At 34.2% G+C, this 23,100-nt stretch overlaps 2 protein-coding genes and 1 pseudogene across 3 annotated transcripts; 1 reads left to right on the top strand and 2 right to left on the bottom strand.

The window, feature by feature from the left end:
- The first annotated feature begins 924 nt into the window (after positions 1-924).
- On the top strand, positions 925-1,461 carry LOC146901049 (uncharacterized). Its single transcript, XM_085737012.1, has one exon. The coding sequence runs from the start codon at positions 925-927 to the stop codon at positions 1,459-1,461; it is 537 nt and encodes a 178-aa protein (XP_085593138.1).
- Positions 1,462-2,944: 1,483 nt separating this feature from the next.
- Positions 2,945-3,622, bottom strand: LOC146901048 (uncharacterized). The gene has a single exon (XM_085737011.1). It carries the CDS (start codon positions 3,620-3,622, stop codon positions 2,945-2,947), a length of 678 nt encoding a protein of 225 aa, XP_085593137.1.
- Positions 3,623-5,655: 2,033 nt separating this feature from the next.
- On the bottom strand, positions 5,656-7,044 carry LOC146901047 (mitogen-activated protein kinase kinase kinase 20 pseudogene; annotated as a pseudogene). Its single transcript, XR_015023159.1, has one exon. The product of XR_015023159.1 is annotated as a mitogen-activated protein kinase kinase kinase 20 pseudogene (transcript).
- Positions 7,045-23,100: the final 16,056 nt, after the last annotated feature.

Genomic DNA, 23,100 nt, shown 5'->3' with positions numbered 1-23,100 from the left:
CTGACTCCCCTCCTGACTAGTGGGTACGAGAACATATCTCACGGGTTCGTTTGTGCGATGACAGAGAGATGGCATGAGGAGACCAGCAGCTTCCGTCTAACTGTTGGAGAGATGACCATCACACTAGATGATGTGGTGTGTCTGCTAGGCATCCTCATCACTAGGAGACTCCTTCCGGATAAAGAGTTAACCCGTGAGGAGGGGCTAGAGATGATGCAGGCGGACCTACTGTTTACAGAGGAGGATGCCGCTAAGGAGCTGACAAAACAGGGTGGTTCTCACATCAGTTTTAGTGTACTGAAGAGGCGATACGAGGAGCTCTTGAATAGGTGTAACCAGCTTCTTGAGATTGACACACTAGAGGAGCAACACGAGCAAGCTTTTTGTTGCTCTTGCTTGGCTGGACCATTTTGTCCAGCAAGAACAGCAAAAACATTAATCTGCTTTGGCTGCTTGCGCTGCAAGATATGGACATGTTGGACAGCTGGTCATGGGGTGGGATGAGACTTGCTTTCCTATATGAGCAGCTATCTCTTACCTCCGACTCATCTGTGGCCTCCTGTGGTGGTTACATGACATTGCTTGTGGTAATATTTGTTTTTCTTCTTTTTTTACTTATTGGATCGTAAATGTTTAGTTGTTTGTATAATTCTTGTGGTGATGTAAATATTTGTTTCTTTGTGTTTGCAGGGATGGACTTTGGCGCATTTCTCGAACATCATTCTGAGGATTGATGATAATGCGTACGACCCTACTGTTTCCCCGCTTGTGAGTAAATGGAAACCTCCCAGGTGATTTTCTGATCCGGAACACTACCGAACTGCCATTGATTTGATGGACCTTTCTCATGTCACCTGGATGTCGTACGAGAGACGACGACACATCACACTCTTTCAGGACATATGTTGGTACTCCGGATGGATCATGGCCGGCAGCGACAGGATGGTCCGTCACTTGCCAGAGCGGGTTCTTAGGCAGTACGGGTATGTCCAGACTATTCCCAAGCCTCCTACAGACATTAAGCTTCTTGCGGCATATGATGTGGCCCAGACCTTCATTGAGTTTGCTCTACATGTCCTCAGCCATCAGCAGAGGGGTCATCCGGTTCCGGATAACCAGTTGTGGGCTCATACTAAGGGGTATATGAGATGGTTCGTTAGAGTGTCACATCCTATTGTGAACCCCCCTGCGGCCATTCTTGACTACGCAGTTGCTGCCCCTCCTCGTCCCGTCCCTCCTTACGAGGAGGTTCTTGTTGAGCAGCAGTGGGCCAGACAACCTCCAGACCCATACCAGATCATCAGCAACATCAGAGCTAGAGTGGACGGTGCAATGGGACATCCTGCTGTGTTTCATGATCCAGAGGAGGTTATGCGCTTGATGCAGGGCATACAGTCAGAGTGGAGCATGCTGGAGCAAGTGCCGACTCTGCGGAGGAGGAGTAGGAGTCCACGGGAGTAGGGTTTTACGATATTTTCTAGGTTTTTTATGACATTTTGAAGGATTTGGTTGTAATCCTATTACATTTGCGCTTTTTGGCGCTTTTATGACATTATGCGTTATTTTATTCCGTTGTTTAATTATGATATTTTTCGTAATATAATTATGAGTTAATGCTTGAATGAATGATGAAAAATGTATGCTTGAATGAATGTATGAAAGAAGGATTGAAAAAATAGGGAAAATGGAGGTTTCTGCCTCTTCTGGTTTCATGCACAGAATGTACATGAGTTAACTCACGCATGTGTTAATGGCTGCGTGAGTTAACTCACGCAGTATTTTTCACTTGTGTGACTTAAGTTGTGTAACGTATGTTAACTAACGCAGACATTTACACTTGCGTTAGTTAACTTACGCAAGGGTATAATTGGGACGGCTGCAGGGCGCGAGCAATATGTGCAGGGTGAAGAGCAATTTTCATGACTGTATACTTTCACACTTGAAATTTGAAAGTCCTAATCATCGTTGTTAACGGAAATCATAATTAAAAGGAAGAAACGAATGTCAACCAACACCAAGTCATTCATAGTTTTTACCCATTGACAAAATATTTGTCAACGAAGGGTTTTTTTTTTGAAAGGCCAAGAAAATTTATTAAATATATTAAAATGGTACCAGTGGTACCACCAAAAGTGAATACAACACTAAAAGATAGAGTTTCAAGCTCCAATCACCCAAACTCCACTAACAACTACTACAAAAGCAAATACAATTAGGAAGCTACTCCCAGAAATACATATACTCCCTCCGTTTCAAAATGAGTGTCGCTTTAGCCAAAAAAAATTGTTTCAAAATGAATATCGCTTTCAGTTTCCAATGCAATAATAACTTTTTCTTTTCAATTGTACCCTCCAATTAATACTCTGCACACAACTTCCAAAGTATTACTTTTAAAACTAACCAATAGTTAATAAGGATAATTTGGTAAAATAACCATTCTCTTTCTTTTAATCATTGCATTTCTTAATATGTGTGTAAACACCTAAAACGACACTCATTTTGAAACGGAGGGAGTACATAATAATGGAAACATAAAATAGATGACAGAAAACCACTAGTCCTCAAGCTTCGCCCCACTCCTAAAAAGAACCAATCAGAGCCGAACAAGAGCTCAAACATCTGCTAAACTGGAACCAATTAGAGGTAAAATGCTGATGAAACATGAATAAAGTGAGCACAGCAATCCATTGTGTCAGATACTGCAGAAATAGCTCAAAGGAATAACCACCCCAATTGATGAAGAAGCACAAGCCCAAGCCAAAGCTAAAACCAGAAGCACATAAACATACTCTCCAAAGCAATCTATACATATACTTCAAGCCCAGCCTAAGGAACATATTGATAGCACCAAATCGACGATGAACATTAAAAGACCAAACAAACATTCCACTGCAGCAAATTCTGCTAAGACAGATAAGATAAAACCAATTCTACTTTCCCGACACTAAGTGATCTTTATTCCCAAACAGTCCATAGGATTTAAAGACCAATGATTAAAGTTGTATTTAAACCCATGTAGCTTGCAGGTTAACCATTTCCATGACAATAACTTTATTCCTTCAAGCCAAGTTTCCAGCGATCCATTTTTGTCTTTGAAGATTTTCTCATTTCGACCTTTCCACAATATCCAAATGCAAGCATACCAGATGACACTGAACCTATCTGTCCTCACTCTACCACTTGCTATCAGACCCTTAAACTGAAGGAAATTAGACAGAGCTGTGTTTTGTAATGCACTGGATATATTTAACCATTTTAGAACCTGTTGCCAAACCTCAGCTGCTAACTTGCATTCATAAAATACATGTGACGCATTTTCCTCTTTTCCACATCCAAACGAACATAACTTTTGCGATTCAGTCAGAACTCCTCTTTTGACTAGATTATCTTTTGTCGGGATCCTATTTTGCATTAATCTCCACACCAAAACTGAAACTTTTAAAGGTATTAAATCATTCCAAACATCGGCAAGCTCGCTTGAATCTTCTGCCACATATCCTTCTATGATCGATGAATATGCTTCCTTTACCGAATAGCCATTTCTAGACCAGTCCCACTTATCTTCCTCATCTTCTTTACATCGAACCCCTTGAACCTTTTCTATTATTTCCAACTCCAACATTTTTTCTTCTTCCGTCAAACCCCTCCTCCATCTAACAGAGCCTTGTCTACCCCCCCCTGCATCACTTCTTTCAATGAAATTTCTTTATTTTCAGCCAACACAAAGAGCCCCGGATATCTATTCATCAAAGATCCACCCTCTGTCCAAGGATCTATCCACAAAAGAGTTTCTTCACCACTTCTTATATTCCTCCTCAATCTATCAGAGAACCAATTTGGTTTAAATCCCCAGACTCCCCTCTCAATATTTTGAATATCTCTCCACCATGCCGAACAATGTCTCCCATCCCTATTTATTCTTCCATTTGTTTCACCATATTTACTGGACAGAACTTTAACCCACAAACTGTCTTTTTCTGAACGAATTCTCCATTCCCATTTACCCAATAAGGCTAAATTGAACGCTTTTAAATTCTTAATTGCCAACCCTCCCTCTTCTTTAACTCGACAAACTTTATTCCATTGAACCCAATTGATTTTCCTAGATTCTACCCCCCCACCCCACAAAAAAATTTTAAAAAGAGATTCAAGTTTAGAGATTATACCCGACGGAGCCTTGAAGAAAGACAAAAAATAGACAGGTAGAGCGTACAAGACCGACTTCAAGAGGACAATTCTACCACCGATAGAAAGATGTCTATTATTCCATTTGAACAAACGATTTCTCACTACATCCACCACAGGTTTCCACAGACCCTCTCTGCCATGATTACCTCCAATCGGGAGACCTAAGTACTTGAAAGGTAAATACCCCAATCTGCAACTTAACACACCTGCCACCTCATCCATCCACGATTGATGAATGTTAACCCCGACTAAAAGACTTTTGTGAAAGTTAACTTTCAGTCCAGAAACTAATTCAAACAAATGCATGATTGCCTTAATGGCCCAAACATTTTTCCAGCTCTTTTTACCCACAATCAAAGTATCGTCAGCATATTGGAGGTGAGACACTCTGATTCCGTCACCACCAAACTGATACCCTTCAAATAAGTCCAATTGCACTGATTTTGACATCATAACATTGAACCCTTCTGCCGCCAATAAGAATAAGAACGGCGATAATGGGTCGCCTTGCCTCAATCCCCTCCCAACACCAAATTCTTCGGTAGGACTTCCATTCACTAAAACTGACATAAAAGTTGATCGAAGGCATTCCGAAATCCAATTTCTCCATTTGACACAAAATCCCATCTTCTCCATCACAAAGTCTAGATAGTTCCAGTCTACCGAGTCGTAGGCTTTTTCAAAGTGGATTGAGGCAAAAGAATAAACTTTGGATATTTGACACTGAATTAACCAACAGAAAGGTTATACTTATAAACCTTGTTTATATTCTCTCTTTGTGCCAGCAAGCAATCATCCGTTGAATAATAATGTTCATCCTTTTAGTCTGACCCTATTCTATACAATTAATTCCTAAAACTTCTCATCTCATAGTAGTACCCATACATTTGATTAATTGTGTTAATGGTCAATTTGTTTGAGTAGATAGTTAATTTATTCCACGGTCAAAATTATGTTGAATTCAACTACATGAATTAGACACAATTTTCGACAAGTGGGTGTCCATTAAACATTCTTGTATAAAGTATAAATCGTAAAAATATTGTAGTTTTCAATCATACTATCAGTGTGAATTATCAATCGATTTTATTTTTACCTAATCTTTGTCGAAAACATTGACAGACTATTTTTAATAGAATTCATTGATCTACGTGTCTTTTCATAGACAAAACTAGAACTTAAATTTACTTAAATGGTATTACTCTATGAATTTTAGATTGACTTTTGCAAATGGGGTGAGTGATATACTTAACACAATAAAAATTAAGTTTAATGGTTTTGTAAGTGTAACTCAGTTGATAATTACCAGAGATATTATGTGGAGAGGTGATTCCCCACTAAATTGAGTTTAATATTTCTTTCTATTTTAGGGAAAAACGTTACGTTATAATTAATTTTTATTAAGTGTTGAATGAATTATCCACAATTCTTCAAAATTCAATCTAAAAATCAATCAAATAATAGTAATTGAGTAAAGATAAAAATATAGTATTGTATTGTAAAATCAGCCAATGTACAAAGGGCCACAATCTTCCCAACACACAAGTAAAACTCTTCCACCACCAAGTAATAAGATCTCAAATCAAGAATCTATGTACTACATTCTATAGAATAAACGAATTCGAGTAATCAAAATCAAACCAGGACCTAATTAATTACAACGATCATTGTTACCAAAAAAATCACAATGATCCATCTTCTACCTCTAATTTACTCTGTTTCACCTCTGCCAAAAAAACTTCCAATTTCACCTAACACTAATCCAACTATCTAATTCCGACAAACTAACCAACCGTTCATCAGTCACAAGCTGCCTGAGCCGGTCCACCGCAGAACCAAAACTAGAATTAAAATCCCATGGACTTAACTCCTCTGGTTCCGGTGAATTCGGAACCGAATCACTCACATTAGAAACCCAATCATTGAAATCAAAGTGACATCTTGGTGATGATTCATCGAAATTCTTCACTTCTTCAACAAAAGGATGATTCAAAAGCATCTCAGCCGTCCATCTTTTTCTTGGATCTTTCACAAAACACTTCTCAACAAAATCTTTTCCTTCTTTTGATAATTCTTGTGGTATCAATGGTGATTCTTCTCCAGCACCAATTTGAAGCAACAACGACCACATATTTGAATCTTTCTCCAAATTCCAAGCTGGTTTTCCTGTTACCATTTCCACCACTGCACACCCAAGTGCCCATATATCCGCAGGAGATTCATACTCGCCGTCTTTCACTGATTCCGGCGACATAAAAAGTGGAGTTCCCCTGCATTCAAAACTCTGTTTTTGCCCTGTTTTCTTGGCAAGACCAAAATCAGCAATTTTGATATCACCATCATTGAATACCAAAATATTTTGAAGCTTTATATCACAATGAACGAATCCATTGCGATGAATATGATCAAGTCCCTCGACGATTGACCTCGTGTAACGACGAATGTGTTGCTCCGGTATCCGGTCACCATTGAGTTTCACTTGATCGGAGAGAGTACCCGCAGAGGCGTATTCGAGAAATAAATTGTAATACTCTTTGCCATTCTCAAAAGTGTAACCATCTCCGAAACAAGGAATGATTCTTTGACAAGAACCAAGTTGATGAAGAACATGTTTCTCATTTTTGAGTGAAGACGAGGTTGAAACCTCGGATGTTTTGACGGCTGTCGGAGTGGAATATGAATTTCCTTTAGGTATAACTAAATTAACAGTTGCAAAGCTTCCTCTTCCAACAGTTTCTCCTCGTACCCAATCCATGTTGCAATTGTTGTTTTTGTTTCTATGATGATTTTGTTTTTGCTTTGTGAAGAAGAAAGAAAACGCAAAGTGTAGAGAGAACAACTAACTTTGGCTGGCTTCCAAAAATCATGAAGCTCTACTCTTCCTTTTATATATTGGGTGGGGGGTGTACTAGTTGATATTGTGTGACGTAAGCAATAAGGTGTGTAGGGAAAAAAAAAAAAATAAGGTTGAATTGTATCCGTAAAAAAAGGTTGGAATTCTTAAAATAAAATAATAAAATTAGTGTGAAAGATTAATTAAAGCACGTGATAGGCAAGGATATTTAAGAGGGAAAGAGTGATTTAGTTTCCTATTTTTGGATGAACTAGCGTACCAAAATCATGTACGTGGTTGATGAGAATAACGCTTGTGAAAGATAATTACGCTGTTTCGAAAGTGACTTCTGTGTATGAATGTGTGATATTTAAACATGAATATGGTATTACATAGTGATATATCTGATGATAATATTACTTAGAGAGCTGTTACTTGCTGCGCAAGTAACTGTGCCCTAGGGTTTTACTTACATAAAGCTAGCGCATGGTAGCTTAGAATGTGCCCAGATTTTACTATATAAACATGTTGTAAGCTCTCATTTCATCAATAAGAATCATTTCTATTCATTTCATTGTGTTTCCTAATATGGTATCAAGAGCTCTTTCACAAAAGAAAGAGTTTGTTACGATCCATAACGGTTTTGTAACCGTTTTTCCGCTGTGCTCTGTTCTTCATTGATCTTCTTTCTTAGATCAATTTCTCGTTGTTTGTGTGTGAATATTCTTGATTTCACACCTTGATTCTTCTTTCTTGATCTCGTTTTTCTCGGTTTGATTGAATTTCTTCAATCACATTTGATTTTTGTTGAATTTCTTCAACATCAATTTCAGATCTTGTTCTACTCTGTTCTTCTGAATTTTGAGCTTCATCCATGGCGCCACGGAACAATTCACCTGATACTGAATCAGTGTACTTTGTTCATCCTAGTGAAGGTCCTAATTCTCTTGCTATTACTCCAAAACTCAATGGTTCTAACTATATTGCTTGGAGTCGCACTGTTGAACGTTCTTTGGGCACAAAGAACAAGCTTGGATTCATCAATGGATCCATCCCTATGCCTGACGAAGATGATTTGAATCGTGCAGCATGGGAACGGTGCAATCATTTGGTGCAATCATGGCTTATCAACTCTGTTTCTGAATCAATTGCTCAAACTATCGTTTTTTGCAATTCTGCAATTGAGGTTTGGCTTGATCTAAAGGAAAGGTTCTCTAAAATTGATCGTATTCGCATTGCAAATTTGCGCTCTAATATCAACAACTTGAAACAAGGATCAAAATCTGTTTTGGATTATTTTACTGAAATGAAGACGTTGTGGGAAGAATTGTCTTCACATAGACCTATTCCTAATTGTTCATGTATTCATCCTTGTCGTTGTGCTGCATCTAGAGTTGCTAAGGTTCACAGAAATGAGGACCAGATCATGCAGTTTCTTACAGGGTTGAATGATCATTTCTCCATTGTGAGAACTCAAATTCTTCTCCTTGATCCTCTTCCTTCATTGAACAAAGTCTACTCTTTAGTTGTTCAGGAAGAGAGTAATCATGCTGCTCTTACTTCTTTGAGTGTAACTGAAGACACTTCAATACAAATCAATGCTGTTGACAACTCCAATAGAAAGCCTCAAGGACGTGGTAAAGGTTTTCCATCCAATAAACCTTCTAGACTTTGTACTTTCTGTAACCGTACAAATCATACTGTGGATTTTTGCTATCTGAAACATGGTTACCCTAATGTCAACAACAAATCTTCACCAAGAGTGAATGCTGTTTCTCAAGAAGACTCTGAAACTGGTGCAATGTCTTCTTCTGGTTTGGGTGCATCTGCAAGCTCTTCTTCTGCTAGTTTTTCTCAAGAACAATTAGCTCAACTTGTATCCATGTTACAACAATCAAATTTGGTTGTTTCAGCATCTTCTTCTCCTCCAGCCACATCAAACCACATTGCATCTGCCAGCATTTCCACTCCTGATCCTTCAGCAGGTATATCTGCTTCTGTTTCTTCTTTAACAAGCAAACCTTCATTTTGGCTTGTTGATTCTGGTGCTAATGAACATATTTGTTGTGACATTGCATTTTTTAGTTCATTCTATAGAATCAAACCTGTTTATGTCTCTTTACCCAATGGTAACTCTGTGTTAGCTCATTTTGCTGGTAACATATCTTTCAATTCAAAGTTTCATTTGAGTCATGTTCTTTATTCACCCCATTTCACTCTCAATCTTATATCTGTTGCTAAATGTTGTGAATCTTTAACATGTTTCTTTCACTTTTCCCTTGAAAAATGTCTTATACAGGACCAACAATCTTTGAAGATGATTGGTTTGGCTGAGCAGATAGATGGACTATACAAATTTTATCCATCATGCAAAACTTCTAATTTTGAGTCTCTTAATTTGTTCCAATCTTCTTGTAATGCAGTTTTAAATCCTCCTTGTAATAAAGCTACTCATCATGTACCTAATCATGACCTTTGGCATTTTAGACTTGGTCATTTGTCTCATCAGAGACTTCATGTAATGTCAAATTTGTATCCTTCTATTACTCTTAATAATAATAAAGATGCTTGTGATCTTTGTCACTTTGCCAAGCACAAACATTTGCCTTTTACTTCTAGTTCTTCTTATGCTGATGCTAATTTTGAACTTCTCCATTTAGACATTTGGGGTCCTCTCTCAATTACTTCAGTTCATGGTCATAGATATTTTCTTACTATCTTAGATGATCACAGCAGATTTCTCTGGGTCATACTTCTAAAAACCAAAGCTGAAGTGTCATCCCATGTTAAGAATTTCATTACCATGATTCAAAATCATTTTCACACTACACCTAAGTTCCTAAGAACTGATAATGGCCCTGAATTCATGTTACCTTCCTTTTATGCTTCACATGGTATAGTTCACCAAATGTCTTGTGTTGAAACTCCCCAACAAAATGGGAGAGTTGAAAGAAAGCACCAACACATACTGAATGTTGGTAGAGCTTTGCTTTATCAGTCAAAGCTTCCTCCTTCATATTGGTCTTATGCCATTCTTCATGCTGTCTTTCTCATAAATAGAGTACCTACACCTTTACTTCAAAACCAATCTCCCTATTTTCTTCTTTACAATAAACTTCCTGACATTGCCCTTTTCAAAGTTTTTGGTTGCTTGTGTTATGCTTCAACCTTGCATTCTCACAGAACCAAACTCCAACCTAGAGCCAGGAAGTCTCTTTTCTTGGGATACAAGTCTGGATATAAGGGTTTTGTTCTCTATGATCTTCAATCAAGAGAGCTTTTTGTGTCTAGACATGTCAATTTTCATGAAAATTATTTACCCTATCCTCATTCTTCATCATCTACTTCTCCTGATTGGGAGTATTTCTCTCATTCTCCACCTTCAGATATTATTGAACATACTCCTTCAACTACTCAACCTCCTATCATTGATGATATTGTCTCTCCTCTTGTTCCTTCCATCCCTTCCTCACAACCTCCCATTGTTACAGATATTGCACCACCTGTCATTCATAGACATTCCACCAGAAACACCACTACACCTTCTTACCTTAATGATTACATCTGCAATAATGTTCATGCATCTACATATCCTCTTTCTCATTATCTTTCACATCATAAACTCTCTACTAATCATTCTTCCTTTGTTGTGTCTTTGCATTCTCATCCTGAGCCTACCACATATGCTGAAGCAAGTAAATATGATTGTTGGAAGCATGCTATGCAAGTTGAACTTCAGGCTCTTGAGAAAACTGGCACTTGGAAGCTTGTGGATTTACCACCCAATGTCAAACCAATTGGATGCAGATGGATTTACAAAGTTAAATACCATGCTGATGGCACTATTGAGAGATATAAGGCAAGATTGGTTGCCAAAGGATATAATCAAGTTGAAGGCTTAGATTATTTTGATACATATTCTCCAGTTGCCAAGCTCACCACTGTCAGACTTGTGATTGCTTTGTCTTCTATTCATAGTTGGCATGTGCATCAACTTGATGTTAACAATGCTTTTCTTCATGGAGAGCTTCAGGAAGATGTTTACATGCAGATTCCTCCTGGTATTAAAACTGACAAGCAAAATCAAGTGTGCAAGTTACAAAAGTCATTGTATGGTCTGAAACAGGCCAGCAGAAAGTGGTATGAAAGATTAACCTCTACACTTTTAGCTCAAGACTACTCCCAAGCAGCTTCTGATCATTCCTTGTTTGTCAAGAAAACTTCATCATCATTCACCATCCTTCTGGTTTATGTTGATGATATTATCCTTGCAGGAAACTCTCTTAGTGAATTTGATCATATCAAGTCAGTTTTGGATTCTTTATTCAAAATCAAAGACTTAGGGAAGCTGAAATATTTTTTAGGGATTGAGGTTGCTCATTCAAAACTGGGTATTTCATTATGTCAAAGGAAGTATTGTTTGGATTTGCTCAATGATTCAGGCACTGTCAGTTCCAAACCAGTTTCTACTCCTTCTGACCCCTCCATCAAACTTTATCATGATTCAAGTCCTCCTTTTGATGATATTGCTGCATATAGGAGACTTGTAGGGAGGCTTCTTTACCTTAATACCACAAGGCCTGACATTACCTTCATCACCCAGCAACTGAGTCAATTCCTATCTAAACCTACACAAACTCATCATCATGCAGCCTTAAGAGTATTGAAATATCTTAAAGGTTGTCCAGGCAAGGGTTTGTTCTTTCCCAGAAAATCTTCTCTCACTTTGCAAGGGTTTACTGATGCAGACTGGGCTGGTTGCCTTGATACAAGAAGGTCCATTTCTGGTCAATGCTTCTTCTTGGGCAGCTCCATGATTTCATGGAGAACTAAGAAACAAATCACAGTGTCCAGATCTTCCTCAGAGGCTGAATATAGGGCTTTAGCTTCAGCAACTTGTGAGCTGCAGTGGATCCTATATCTTCTCAGAGATTTACACATTTCATGCTCCAAGTTACCTGTCCTCTATTGTGACAATCAGAGTGCTATTCACATTGCTTCCAATCCTGTATTTCATGAACGCACCAAACACTTGGAGATTGATTGTCACTTGATAAGAGAAAAGTTACAAGCTGGGATCCTTAAACTGCTTCCTATTTCTTCTCAAGACCAAGTTGCAGATTTCTTTACCAAGGCATTGCTTCCCAAGACTTTTAATGTTCTTATATCCAAGTTGGGTCTGATCAACATTTATCAGCCTCCAACTTGTGGGGGGGATATTACATAGTGATATATCTGATGATAATATTACTTAGAGAGCTGTTACTTGCTGCGCAAGTAACTGTGCCCTAGGGTTTTACTTACATAAAGCTAGCGCATGGTAGCTTAGAATGTGCCCAGATTTTACTATATAAACATGTTGTAAGCTCTCATTTCATCAATAAGAATCATTTCTATTCATTTCATTGTGTTTCCTAATATATGGTAAATTGGATTGGTATTGGTGGTGGTTCGTATGAATCCTTATTTGAGTAATAAAGTTGTTTTTATGCATTTGGGGTCATATCAGCGTATCTTAGCAAACAAAATATATTTGGTCGTTGGTGAACTTTCACACGCACTTGCATAAAGTCCTAGTAAATGTTAATTTATGCGAAAGTGTATTTTGCATTTATCATCTGTTAATTTTAGGGATTCCCTCAAAAAAAATCTGTTAATTTTAGGGATAAATTTTGACCATGATCTTCACACCATTCATGCTTCCAACTCAATCTGATCGATTCAACGATTTGCTAAGAAGTTACAGAGAATTACTCACTCCGGTAATCTCATATGGCTTTCCAATTTGTATCAATTTGGCACCTTAGGCGGGTTTTCCAAAAGCAACCGCTCAGCTTTTAATCTCATATGGCTTTCTTGTGTGTGGGTAATTTGGATAGAAAGAAACGCTCGGGTCTTTCATCAAAAAGAGGTCCCGTTACATCAATTATTAGATAAAATTAAACTTCAATCATACTGGTGGCTGAAAGCGAACCGTCCTAGCTTTGCTTTTTCCTATCATTTGTGGTGGTTGAACCCTTTACCTTGTCTGGGTATTTATCTGTAATGGGGGGTTTTGTCATTTGATCTTGTTTTTTTGTTACCCTTTGTTATGTGGTTGTAATTTGATACTCTTTCAGCTGGGGTTTTTGCACTACTTGTGCTGAAATTTCCAGTCTACAGTAATATATTTCATTTTAGTTTCTTCAAAAAAAAATTACTCACTCCGGTATTTTTTTATATGTCATATTGAATTTTGGACGTGTTTTACTTACTTTTTGGACGAAATTTAACTTACTCATTTTTTTTAGAAATCGAGGGGTTATGACAAAATATATATGTCACATTATTATTTTCATACATATTACGAAATATAGTTAATTTTGTACGTGAAAGAGAAATGATCATTTCTTTTTTCTAAAAATCGGAGGATTATGACAAAAAAACAAATATATGTTTACAATATTTTTTTTTTTTTGAAGAAGCAAACACTTCTCAGAACAAGGTGTGCTAGGAAGAAAATGCTAAATCAAAATGTTAGAAAGTCATGGTAATAGAACATGCAACAAAGAGAAAATGAAAATTACATACTAAGTGATAGCTCCCAAACACAAAATTAGGTTAAGCTACAAAAAATGGTAATCAAAAGAGAAAGTAGCGTATTTTGCTTTATATGCCACAATATTATTTCACACATATTAAAAAATATAGTAGTACTTTATTTTGTAGATAAGATAAATTATTAGTATTTTACAATATTATTGATCATAATATTATTGATTTTGATATTCATAATTAGTATATTATTAATCTGTTGTTGTGTTACGGTTAATCTGTTGTTTGTTGTTTGTTTTTAGTTTTTTTGTTTTTGTTTATGATGTAACTGGTTTGTACTCTGTATACTTTGTTTTCGGTTTTTCTTTGTGCACTCCTTATGCCCGGAGAAAATCGGTTGATTAATGCATGACTTCATTTTAGCTTGTTAAAAAAAAACAATAAAAACAATTTTGAACTTTGTAAAAAAGTTAATTTAAGCTTGTATAAAATGTTTTATTCAGACGATTAAATGCAACAACTATTTTAGGGGCGTTTAAAGTATGCTGGAATTTTTATTTTATTTTTTTGACCGAGAAATTTATTTAGTTGTAAAAGTCATTGACCGAGGAATTATACGGCTGAATAACTGAATTTTTAAAATCAGCAACCGACACTTGAAAAAGTTTGTATTTTTTGCGGACTAATCTGATTGATATATTATAAACGTGTGCTATTTTCTTTTTTAAGAAAAAAAAACGTGCATTTGTATCTTTTTTCCAAGAAAAGAGATTATTGTTATTCAGATATTGGTATCTCGTTCAAGGGCCGATTAGTATTAAGGGGCCGATCATCTCGTCTATTTGTGAGTTCCATTTAAAGTCAAACTACTCTGAATGAACTTAGCTCACCAAAATTCATATTAGGAAGAAATCGAACATGAGATAGTGAGAGGAGCACACTCCAAAATTATAAACCAAATTCAGTTGTTGATATTATTTGCAGAACCAAACGTGAATGATGATATCATATCTTATTTAAACAGCTTCTACAATTTTATGTAACACATTTTGTCACGTCAAGTTCCTTCAATAAGCCCTTCAAAAATTAGTTCTTTCAATGGAAGAAAAAAAAAATCATTACTCTATAAAATTTACTTAGATACCCTTAAATGAATGTTAACAAATTATCATAATTCAATTTAAAAATATAGTAAACAAAAAAATACAAAATGAATCAATGTTATAGGTTATGTAATCACAATGATAGGTTTTCTTTTTTAAAAAAATGGCAAAATTGCATTTTAGTCCCTTAACTTAATTTTAGGTAACGGTTTGGTCTTTTATCCTTATTTTGTAATTTTGATCGATTTGTATATGAATTTTCAAGCTTCAAATTCATGATTTTATTTTCTTATGGCCTTTCAATCTTCATATGTATGGGTTTCATCTATATTTGCATAAAAACATTAGATCTGAAGCTTGAAAATTCATATAAAAATGGACCAAAAGGATAAATTTGAAATGAAAAAAAGATAAATGACCAAATTGTTATCTCATATTAAGTTAAGAGATTAAAAACGTAATTTTGCCATTTTTTTGTCTTTAACTCTTTAAATTTTAAGGAAATGAAGCCCTAGTAATTTATAGCTCAGTCACAGGTAACTTAAATCTAGTCAATATTGATTACTCAGTTGAGATTTTGAACTCGGGTTTACACCAATGATTCATTTTAAATTTGGGTCTTTCTATAAAAGTTGAATGCATAACTTTTAAGACAACTATTTCTATTTTAAATTTCTTAACATGTAACTTTGGGACACATATTAGCATCGCTTTTATATTAGGTATAGATATAAATGTTATGGGAAATTCCTTCCAATATTTCAATGTGATTCTTCTTTTTTGGGGTATGATAAATTCAAGCTAACTCTAGGTATGAATTGAAAGGAAGTTGGTCACCAACAGACAGTGCAATATACTCTTGCCTAAATTCAGTTTTTTTCTAAAAAAGAAGGTTAGCATCGAAAGATGCATGTCTGGTGTGAAACCAGCAGTGAATTGGTTTCGGTTTGCTTGGCTTGAACTGTAACGTGCATGCGCATTTGTTGGATTTGAGTACACTAGAAAAAGGAATATTAATTCAAGATGTTGACTTTCACTTAATTAATTAGATTATCATCACTTGCAAGATAATCAAACTCACAAGGACACCGACAACTGCAACAAAGCTATTTGAAGAAATTAGGGTAACAAGGTAAAGAATCAGTAATAATAAATGTGTTATATGGGTGTTCAAACTTATCAATCCACTACGGCTATATAAAGTCGAGATACTTAGGGTATGTTTGGATGATCAAAGAAAGTAAAAGGGAAGATAGTAAGAGGAAAGATTGTTAAAGGAATGAAAGAGAGTAGAAAGTGAATGGAAAGTGAGATGATTATTTAGTTGTTTGGTATCAAAGAAAGTGGAAAGAAAGTTGAAGGAAAGATAGATCTATTTTTATTAAATGACATAAATATCCCTAGATTGGTATTTTTTTTTTAGAACCTACGTTGATATATACACACACACATGCCTAACAAATATTAAATTTACGATAACTCTATATATAGAAAGTTGAAGAGGCTTATTAAAAAAAAATAAAAATTGAAGAGACATTCATGTCACACAAAATTAATAGAAAGGAGATAAAAAAAACAAATATGTAATTGTTTTTTGGCTAAAATATGGTTTTAGTCCCTGCAAATATGCCTCGTTTTGGTTTTAGTCCCTGGTAAAAAAAAAAAATTGTTTTTGGTCCCTGCAAAATTTTTTGTTTTTGAAAATAGTCCCTGACCCCATTTTTGTGATGACTTACATACGTGGCACATGATGAGTGAACCCATTTTGTAGTTTTTGGTCCCTGCAAAATATTTTGTTTTTTAAAAAGGTCCCTGCAAAATTTTTTGTTTTTGAAAATAGTCCCTCCAGGGACTATTTTCAAAAACAAAAAATTTGGTAGGAACCAAAAACAAATTTTTTTTTTACCAAGGACCAAAACCAAAACGAAACATATTTGCAGGGACTAAAACCATATTTTAGCCTTGTTTTTTTGTTGAACTGTTATAACTGTCAAAATTTACTTTCAATATTTATATTCAAATTTTTTATTTAATATATTTTAATATCACACTGAAAAGGATTCATAGTTTTTTTATATATATGTTAAGAATACATTGGCATAACAGAGAGCGAAGCACACCAACATCCGAAAAAGGAAATAGAAAAAAAAAATTAGCTTACTTTTTTTGAGTAGATTGAACATGAGAATGAGGGCTTTTTATGTAATTTTATTCAAAATAGTGTCTTCCTTATACTTTCCGTCCATAATAGAGTGGAAAGATTTTTATTGTGGGACCCAGCTATCAGAATCCTTTCCACTCTTTTTAAGGTTGATCCAAACTATGGAAAGATTCCCAATCCTTCTACTTTCTATCCTACCTCAATCTTTCCTTTCACTTTCACTCAAAACAAACAAGCCCTAAGGGTGTATTTTTATTTTTTTTTTACCAAAACAAAGTTAACTATTATTATTAATAAATAATACTAGAAACAAGTGTGTATTGGATGGTGGATTTAGGAGAGGAAGAGAGGGGTGAGTTTATTTTTCATTTTTAAATTAAACACATTATGAAATGTTTTTTAAATAATTAACGTATTAACATGATAAATGATCATATAATACTTTAATCACACTTATTTATTTTAAAAAAATATGTTATATAGTCCGTAATTTTTTTTAAAAAAAAAAAGTAAATTCTCCCCTCTCTTCCCCTCCTAAACCCTCAATCCAAACACACCCTTACCATTTGTTTAGTTCGAATTTTTATAGTTGAAATATTAGTGTGAAAAGTTAAGATCACATTATTAACGTTTGAACCTCAAGTCCCCCACACACTCTTTCAATATGTTATTCGTTTTAGATTTTGTGTGTATGACTTACATTTTGTTCACAGTTAAAAAGCACATTGGTATGTATGGGAATGTGAGTGTTGTTTATAAACTTTAAAACTTACATTAGTTTCGATCCCAAGCAACATGTGATACTTGTTGGTGCACTGGAACAATAACCCCTCAATCAAGGCTAAGGCGCTAAAGAGTCTGTCACCCCTCGTGTGTGGCTAGACTCTCGGCTTCCACATTTAGCGCCAATGTTATGGCAAGTTCGCCACACCACTTTTTTGATGTTGTTATCTGGATCTTTTGTGTAAACCTTCACACGGGTTAGTCCTTAGTTAAAAGGGTCACGATAGGTGGAGGAGTGTGATATTGTTGTGCATAAACTACCTTTAGCACTAGTTAACATTTTCTTAAAAATAAATACTATACGATTGAAAGATAATTCAAATTTCTCTCTTAAGTACAGACTTAGAAAAAATGCTAATTGTTAAAAAATTTCATACAACTTCCTTCACAATTTTTTTTTAATACAACTATCGACTTTTTTTAATTTTTATAATTTATTTAATGAGACCCATTATTTAGAGATAGATGTATTAATAAATTTTGGGAGAAGAAGGAAACTTGATCACCTTAATTTCTATAAGGCAACCACATGAAGGTAAGAAGAATCTCGAACATCTAGTTGAAGACATATCTTTAGCATATCCTACTACCCTGCTTTGAAGTCATGTGAAAGTTCAAGCATTGCAACTTGCAAGCATCGAAGAAATTACGATACAATAGTAAGTCTTGCACCAAATATCTTCCCACTCATTCCAAAGAAAGGCATGGGAGACCATAAAAATAAAGGAAATTACAATAATATTCTTCTAAATAAGAAGAGTCAATCAAGTTGATTTTTTATTGTTAATTTAAGCTTATCAAATGCTAAAATATTTAATTAAAATAGATTTAATATATAAAATAAATTTATTAAAAAGGAATATATTAATAAAATAATAATAATAATAATAATAATAATAATAATAATAATAATAATAATAATAATAATATATTGACGTTTTTTTAAAATGGGTGGTGTGTTGTTTGGTTTCATTATTAAGAATTTTTTTTTTTTTTGAGTTCAAGAATATATTATTATTATTATCTTTTTCAAATTGACTTTATTTAGAGATATTTAAGTCATTTTATACTTTTTTTTTCTTCTCACTCTTTATTTTCATTTTTCCTTATGTACCAAAAACAATCCTCTTATTTTCTATTATTTCTCTCTTCTTCTATTTTTTTTCCTTTCAATTTCTTCACTCTATCTTACTATCATAAATCAATTACATGGGCAAATTCCACCAAAATTCTAATTAACCTTATAATGCGCTGACACTGTCATGCATACTTCATATTTTTGCTGTTAAAAGGGAACATTGTCATGCTTGGACAGCTTTGGTTTACTACATAGGCCAAATCAAGAATAATTTAACTGCACAAAATTAAAGGAGTATTATAAATTAATGGTGCCTTGGAAGTTGGAAATAGATTTAGATTTGCGGCGCTAGCTAGTTGCACAAAACAGAGAGTATAGTCAATTTGCATGTTGATAAAAGTTACGGTTATTCACATACCAAACTTGCTTGCAAATCAAGCACCATATAACATGCTCTGGAATTTTACGAATAGAAAATTATATTATAAATAATTGTCGTATAATTAGTACATTCACCATTGTGGATGGTTTTCTTTACCGTATTATTGGTACGAAATTTTCACCGTTATTTAATGGTTGATCAATCTCCATCGAAACATGTCAGACACGTAAGGTGAGTTATCTCGCCTCAACCAAATTTTCTCTAATTTATTAGACATGAAGAATAGTTTACACTATAAACATAGTTTTTTATTAGATTTCGATCAACTAAATGGGATGAACTATTTTTTATATGGTTTAATTAAAAAAATTCGTTAAATGAAAGAATTACTATGTTACATAAATCCTTCCTTCAAAAAAAAAATGTTACATAAAGGCAGGCGAATTCTGTTGGCACCGCAATCTTGTTGAGTTTCAACTTTACACAAACTTGGAATTTTCAACCTCTTTATAAAAAATGTACATGCATTGTTGGTTGGATTTGCCTTTTCATGATTTAATTTCATGTGTGTAATTAACATATGAAAGAAACGATGGATTGTTTCTCCCTAAGATCTATCTATTAGAAGAAAGCATAGTTCTATGTTGTAATAAATAACTAATAAGTATATCCTGATTCCATGTACCAAACCTCAATCACGTGCTATCAAGTAACCCTAACCCTATATTGGATTGGATTGTACGCATTTATGTTTCCTCTAATTTCTGCAATCCCAATGCACATTTTATTCCACCAAGTTGTGTGCATTATTTTATTCATTCTTTCATAAACAAGTTGTATACTCCAAATAAAGTACTAGGAAAATATAAACACTAATAAAATAAGGGTTAAATATATTTTTGATCCCTATAAAATGGCGACCTTCTAAGTTTAGTCTTTACTTAATTTTAATAGCTTTTTTAATCCCTACAAAAAAAAATTTACTTATAATTTTAGTCCCTGCTAAAATAAATTTTGTTTAATTATCCTTAAACTCTTAAATTTTTTAACGATTCTTTTTATACAAGTTTAGAACATTATGAAAGGTTCATTTACTAAAATCTATAATTTTTTAACATGAAATAAATTAAATATGAATTTTTTAAAACGACAAAAGTTTAAGATATAAGTAACAAAAATATGGACGTAGAAATCAAATTTTTGCGATATTTTTTTCGGAGGACCTTTTAATAACGTTCTTAACACGCCTATAAAAAATTGTTGAAAAACTTAAGAGTTTAAGCATAAATTAAACAAATTTGGATTGAATAAGGACTAATATTGAGTGCAGAAATTTTTTGTAGGGATTAAAAATGCTATTAAAATTAAGTAAGGACTAAACTTATAAGGTCGCCATTTTGTAGGGACCAAAAACATAATTAACCCATAAAATAAAAATGAAGAAAGAGGGTGATGTAGGATATTAGTGAAGTGATGAGAAAGTAGTGATACAAAGAAAATGAGGTGTTAGAATAGGAGGATGTAAATCTTTTCTTCCAGCAAATGAACTCGAAAGATCAGTCTAGGATAGGGAGAGGTTGGACTACAATGATTTCATTTTATGTGTAGACTGTAGTCAATTTTTTATAAGTGTAAAAAAAATTATTTTCAAACGAACTCAAAAGATCAAAAATATTTTTTTTCAATACAAAATTTATTTATTTTTGATTCCTTAATTAATAAATATGGTGTATAGAGCAAGATAAAATCGCAATAGACGACAAACTTTTCCACATGTATTCAGAAAGTTCTATAAAATTTATAAGCGCTCATTTGATATAAGTGCCCAATTACATTTTTTTAGGCAAAACTCTAATTGTTGACATAATTTTAAGCAAAATTAAAAAAAAAATGATAGTCAATACGGACACCACCCTTCTTGTACCACCAAATTTGAACACATAAATTAATTTTCTCTTCAAAATCAGAAAGTTGAGATATTATGGTTGATCTTAAATGATTTTGGACTCCCATCGTTATAGTAAAAAAAAGTAGTTTAGACCCATTTTAACATGAATATTTGTGAATAGCATAATGAATGAAACTACAATTTATAAAATGCATTCTAGACCATGGAAACTATCAATGCAATCTAGATGATACAAATTAGGGGCTTCTACGGTGCAGTTTTGGAAAAGTTATTTTGTTTAGTCAATAGTATAACAACCGATGTCATGTTAGCTAGTGTCCTGCCGTTGACCACTTTAAAACTAAATTTATCTTATTATACAAATCAATCCTCATACAAAATATTAAGGGGAATTTCAATCTTAGTGCACAAATGGGAATCTATGTTTAATTTTGATTTAATCAGGGACACAATTGCAATAAGTAAATATATAATGACACACCTTATGGGCAAATGTGCAGTACACAATATAATCTGGTGTGACATGGATTAAATACACAAACGTTCAATAATTTGCTATTTAACTTTACTAAAAAAGTCATTTTCATGATTTCACCATAGAATTTTCCTACAATTTATCGGTGCAATCTAGATTATGTAAATTGTCTATTCAAATCTAAACCATACAAAGCAGTTGATGCAATATAGACCATACAAAAATGTCGTTGTGATATAACCATGCTAAAAATACAGCGATTGTCATTGTTGTAGTTGTCTCGTGTATGCATTTGCCTATGATGCTGATTTGAGACCGTAAAATTTTGGTTAATCCCATGCAATCGTAGATATTAGATGTATTTTATTATTTTTGAAAGAAATATAAAAAATGGATGTAAATATTAACGATTTCCTTTTTTTAAAAAGTAAAGTTGTTGTTCTCATTCACGACCTAGTAAGTAAAGTCAAGTCGGATTGTCACAGTGGATACCACTTCCTTTTGACAGTTACGACGTATCTTAAATACAATATTTTTAAAAAAAAAATTATAGTTTGATAAAAAAAAATCACCGACACCATGATAATAAAATAGTTAAGACATCATTGGTTCAATACTATTTGGATGAATAGCCTGTTTAGATGGTTGATCATGAAATTAGTTTATAATTCCTTAAGTTTCTTGGCCGACGGTGGCAATTGGAGACGGACCCGCAAATGATATGATAGTGAATTTTTCTGTATGTAACAATCCTTTGACGGCTCTAGATTGATGTGAAGGGTACTGAAGTTAAGGTCACATGAGTGAATTTTGTCATTTTTCCTGTTGGTGCAATGCAACAAACAAAGTTAGGGGGCTGATTTCATTTGTAGTCAATTTTGCACATTTTCAAGGTTCTTTCAAGTTTGTTGCATTGTATTCATTCCTCTATTATTAGTGGGCCCAGTAGATTATGGACAATGATAGGCTAAAATTTGTTAAAATATCAAAGTTTTAGAGAAATAGGGACCCAGTTATTTGCATTCATGAAAATTTGATTCAGATTCATGAAATATGAGTATGACCCTCTAATTTTAGCTCTCCAATCACTTTGCCCCAACACCAACGTTTCTGGTTTGCTGGCTTCATCGTGGGTGGGAGTGGGATTTTTGTTTTGGTTATTATAATTTTATGGGTCTTACTCTACAAAGTACAAATCATACACCGACACATACAACAATAGACATTGATCTATAGACATCAATAATAATTTTAAAAAAAAAATGAAGGGATTCCTTCAAAAAAAAATGAAGGGATTGATTATAGAGCATTGCTATTTCTCCCGAGGGAATTTGTCCCGTGCAGATCACGACAACTAATTTAGCCAATACAATTGCATCATGACCGGAAAACAAGGGATATCATGGGTGTAATTTAGGGCAAATATTAACTTTAATATGCCTCGTGAAAATTTCACTTGGTTACTTTTCGCTAAAACCAACAATTTCCTTCATTATAACTATAATAATTTGAGGCGGATGGAGTATCAATCCATGCAAGTTTAATGGGGGTAGCACTTGGATGACATTGTGGTTGGTGACATTGGTGACATTGGCCAACCACAATGTCACATGTGGCTTTCTTCTTTTTCTTTCACAAAGTTTTTTTGTTGTTT

Source organism: Medicago sativa, chromosome 8 (assembly GCF_051527215.1).
Source record: "Medicago sativa cultivar Bolivia chromosome 8, Bolivia_mono, whole genome shotgun sequence".
In the NCBI taxonomy this organism is placed as follows: Eukaryota; Viridiplantae; Streptophyta; class Magnoliopsida; order Fabales; family Fabaceae; genus Medicago; species Medicago sativa.
This window is presented reverse-complemented; position numbering and strand designations above follow the sequence as displayed.

Coding starts and splice junctions, on each gene's coding strand:
- LOC146901049 (XM_085737012.1), top strand. CDS start 925: ATGGCCGGCAGCGACAGGATGGTCCGTCACTTGCCAGAGCGGGTTCTT.
- LOC146901048 (XM_085737011.1), bottom strand. CDS start 3,622: ATGTTGGAGTTGGAAATAATAGAAAAGGTTCAAGGGGTTCGATGTAAA.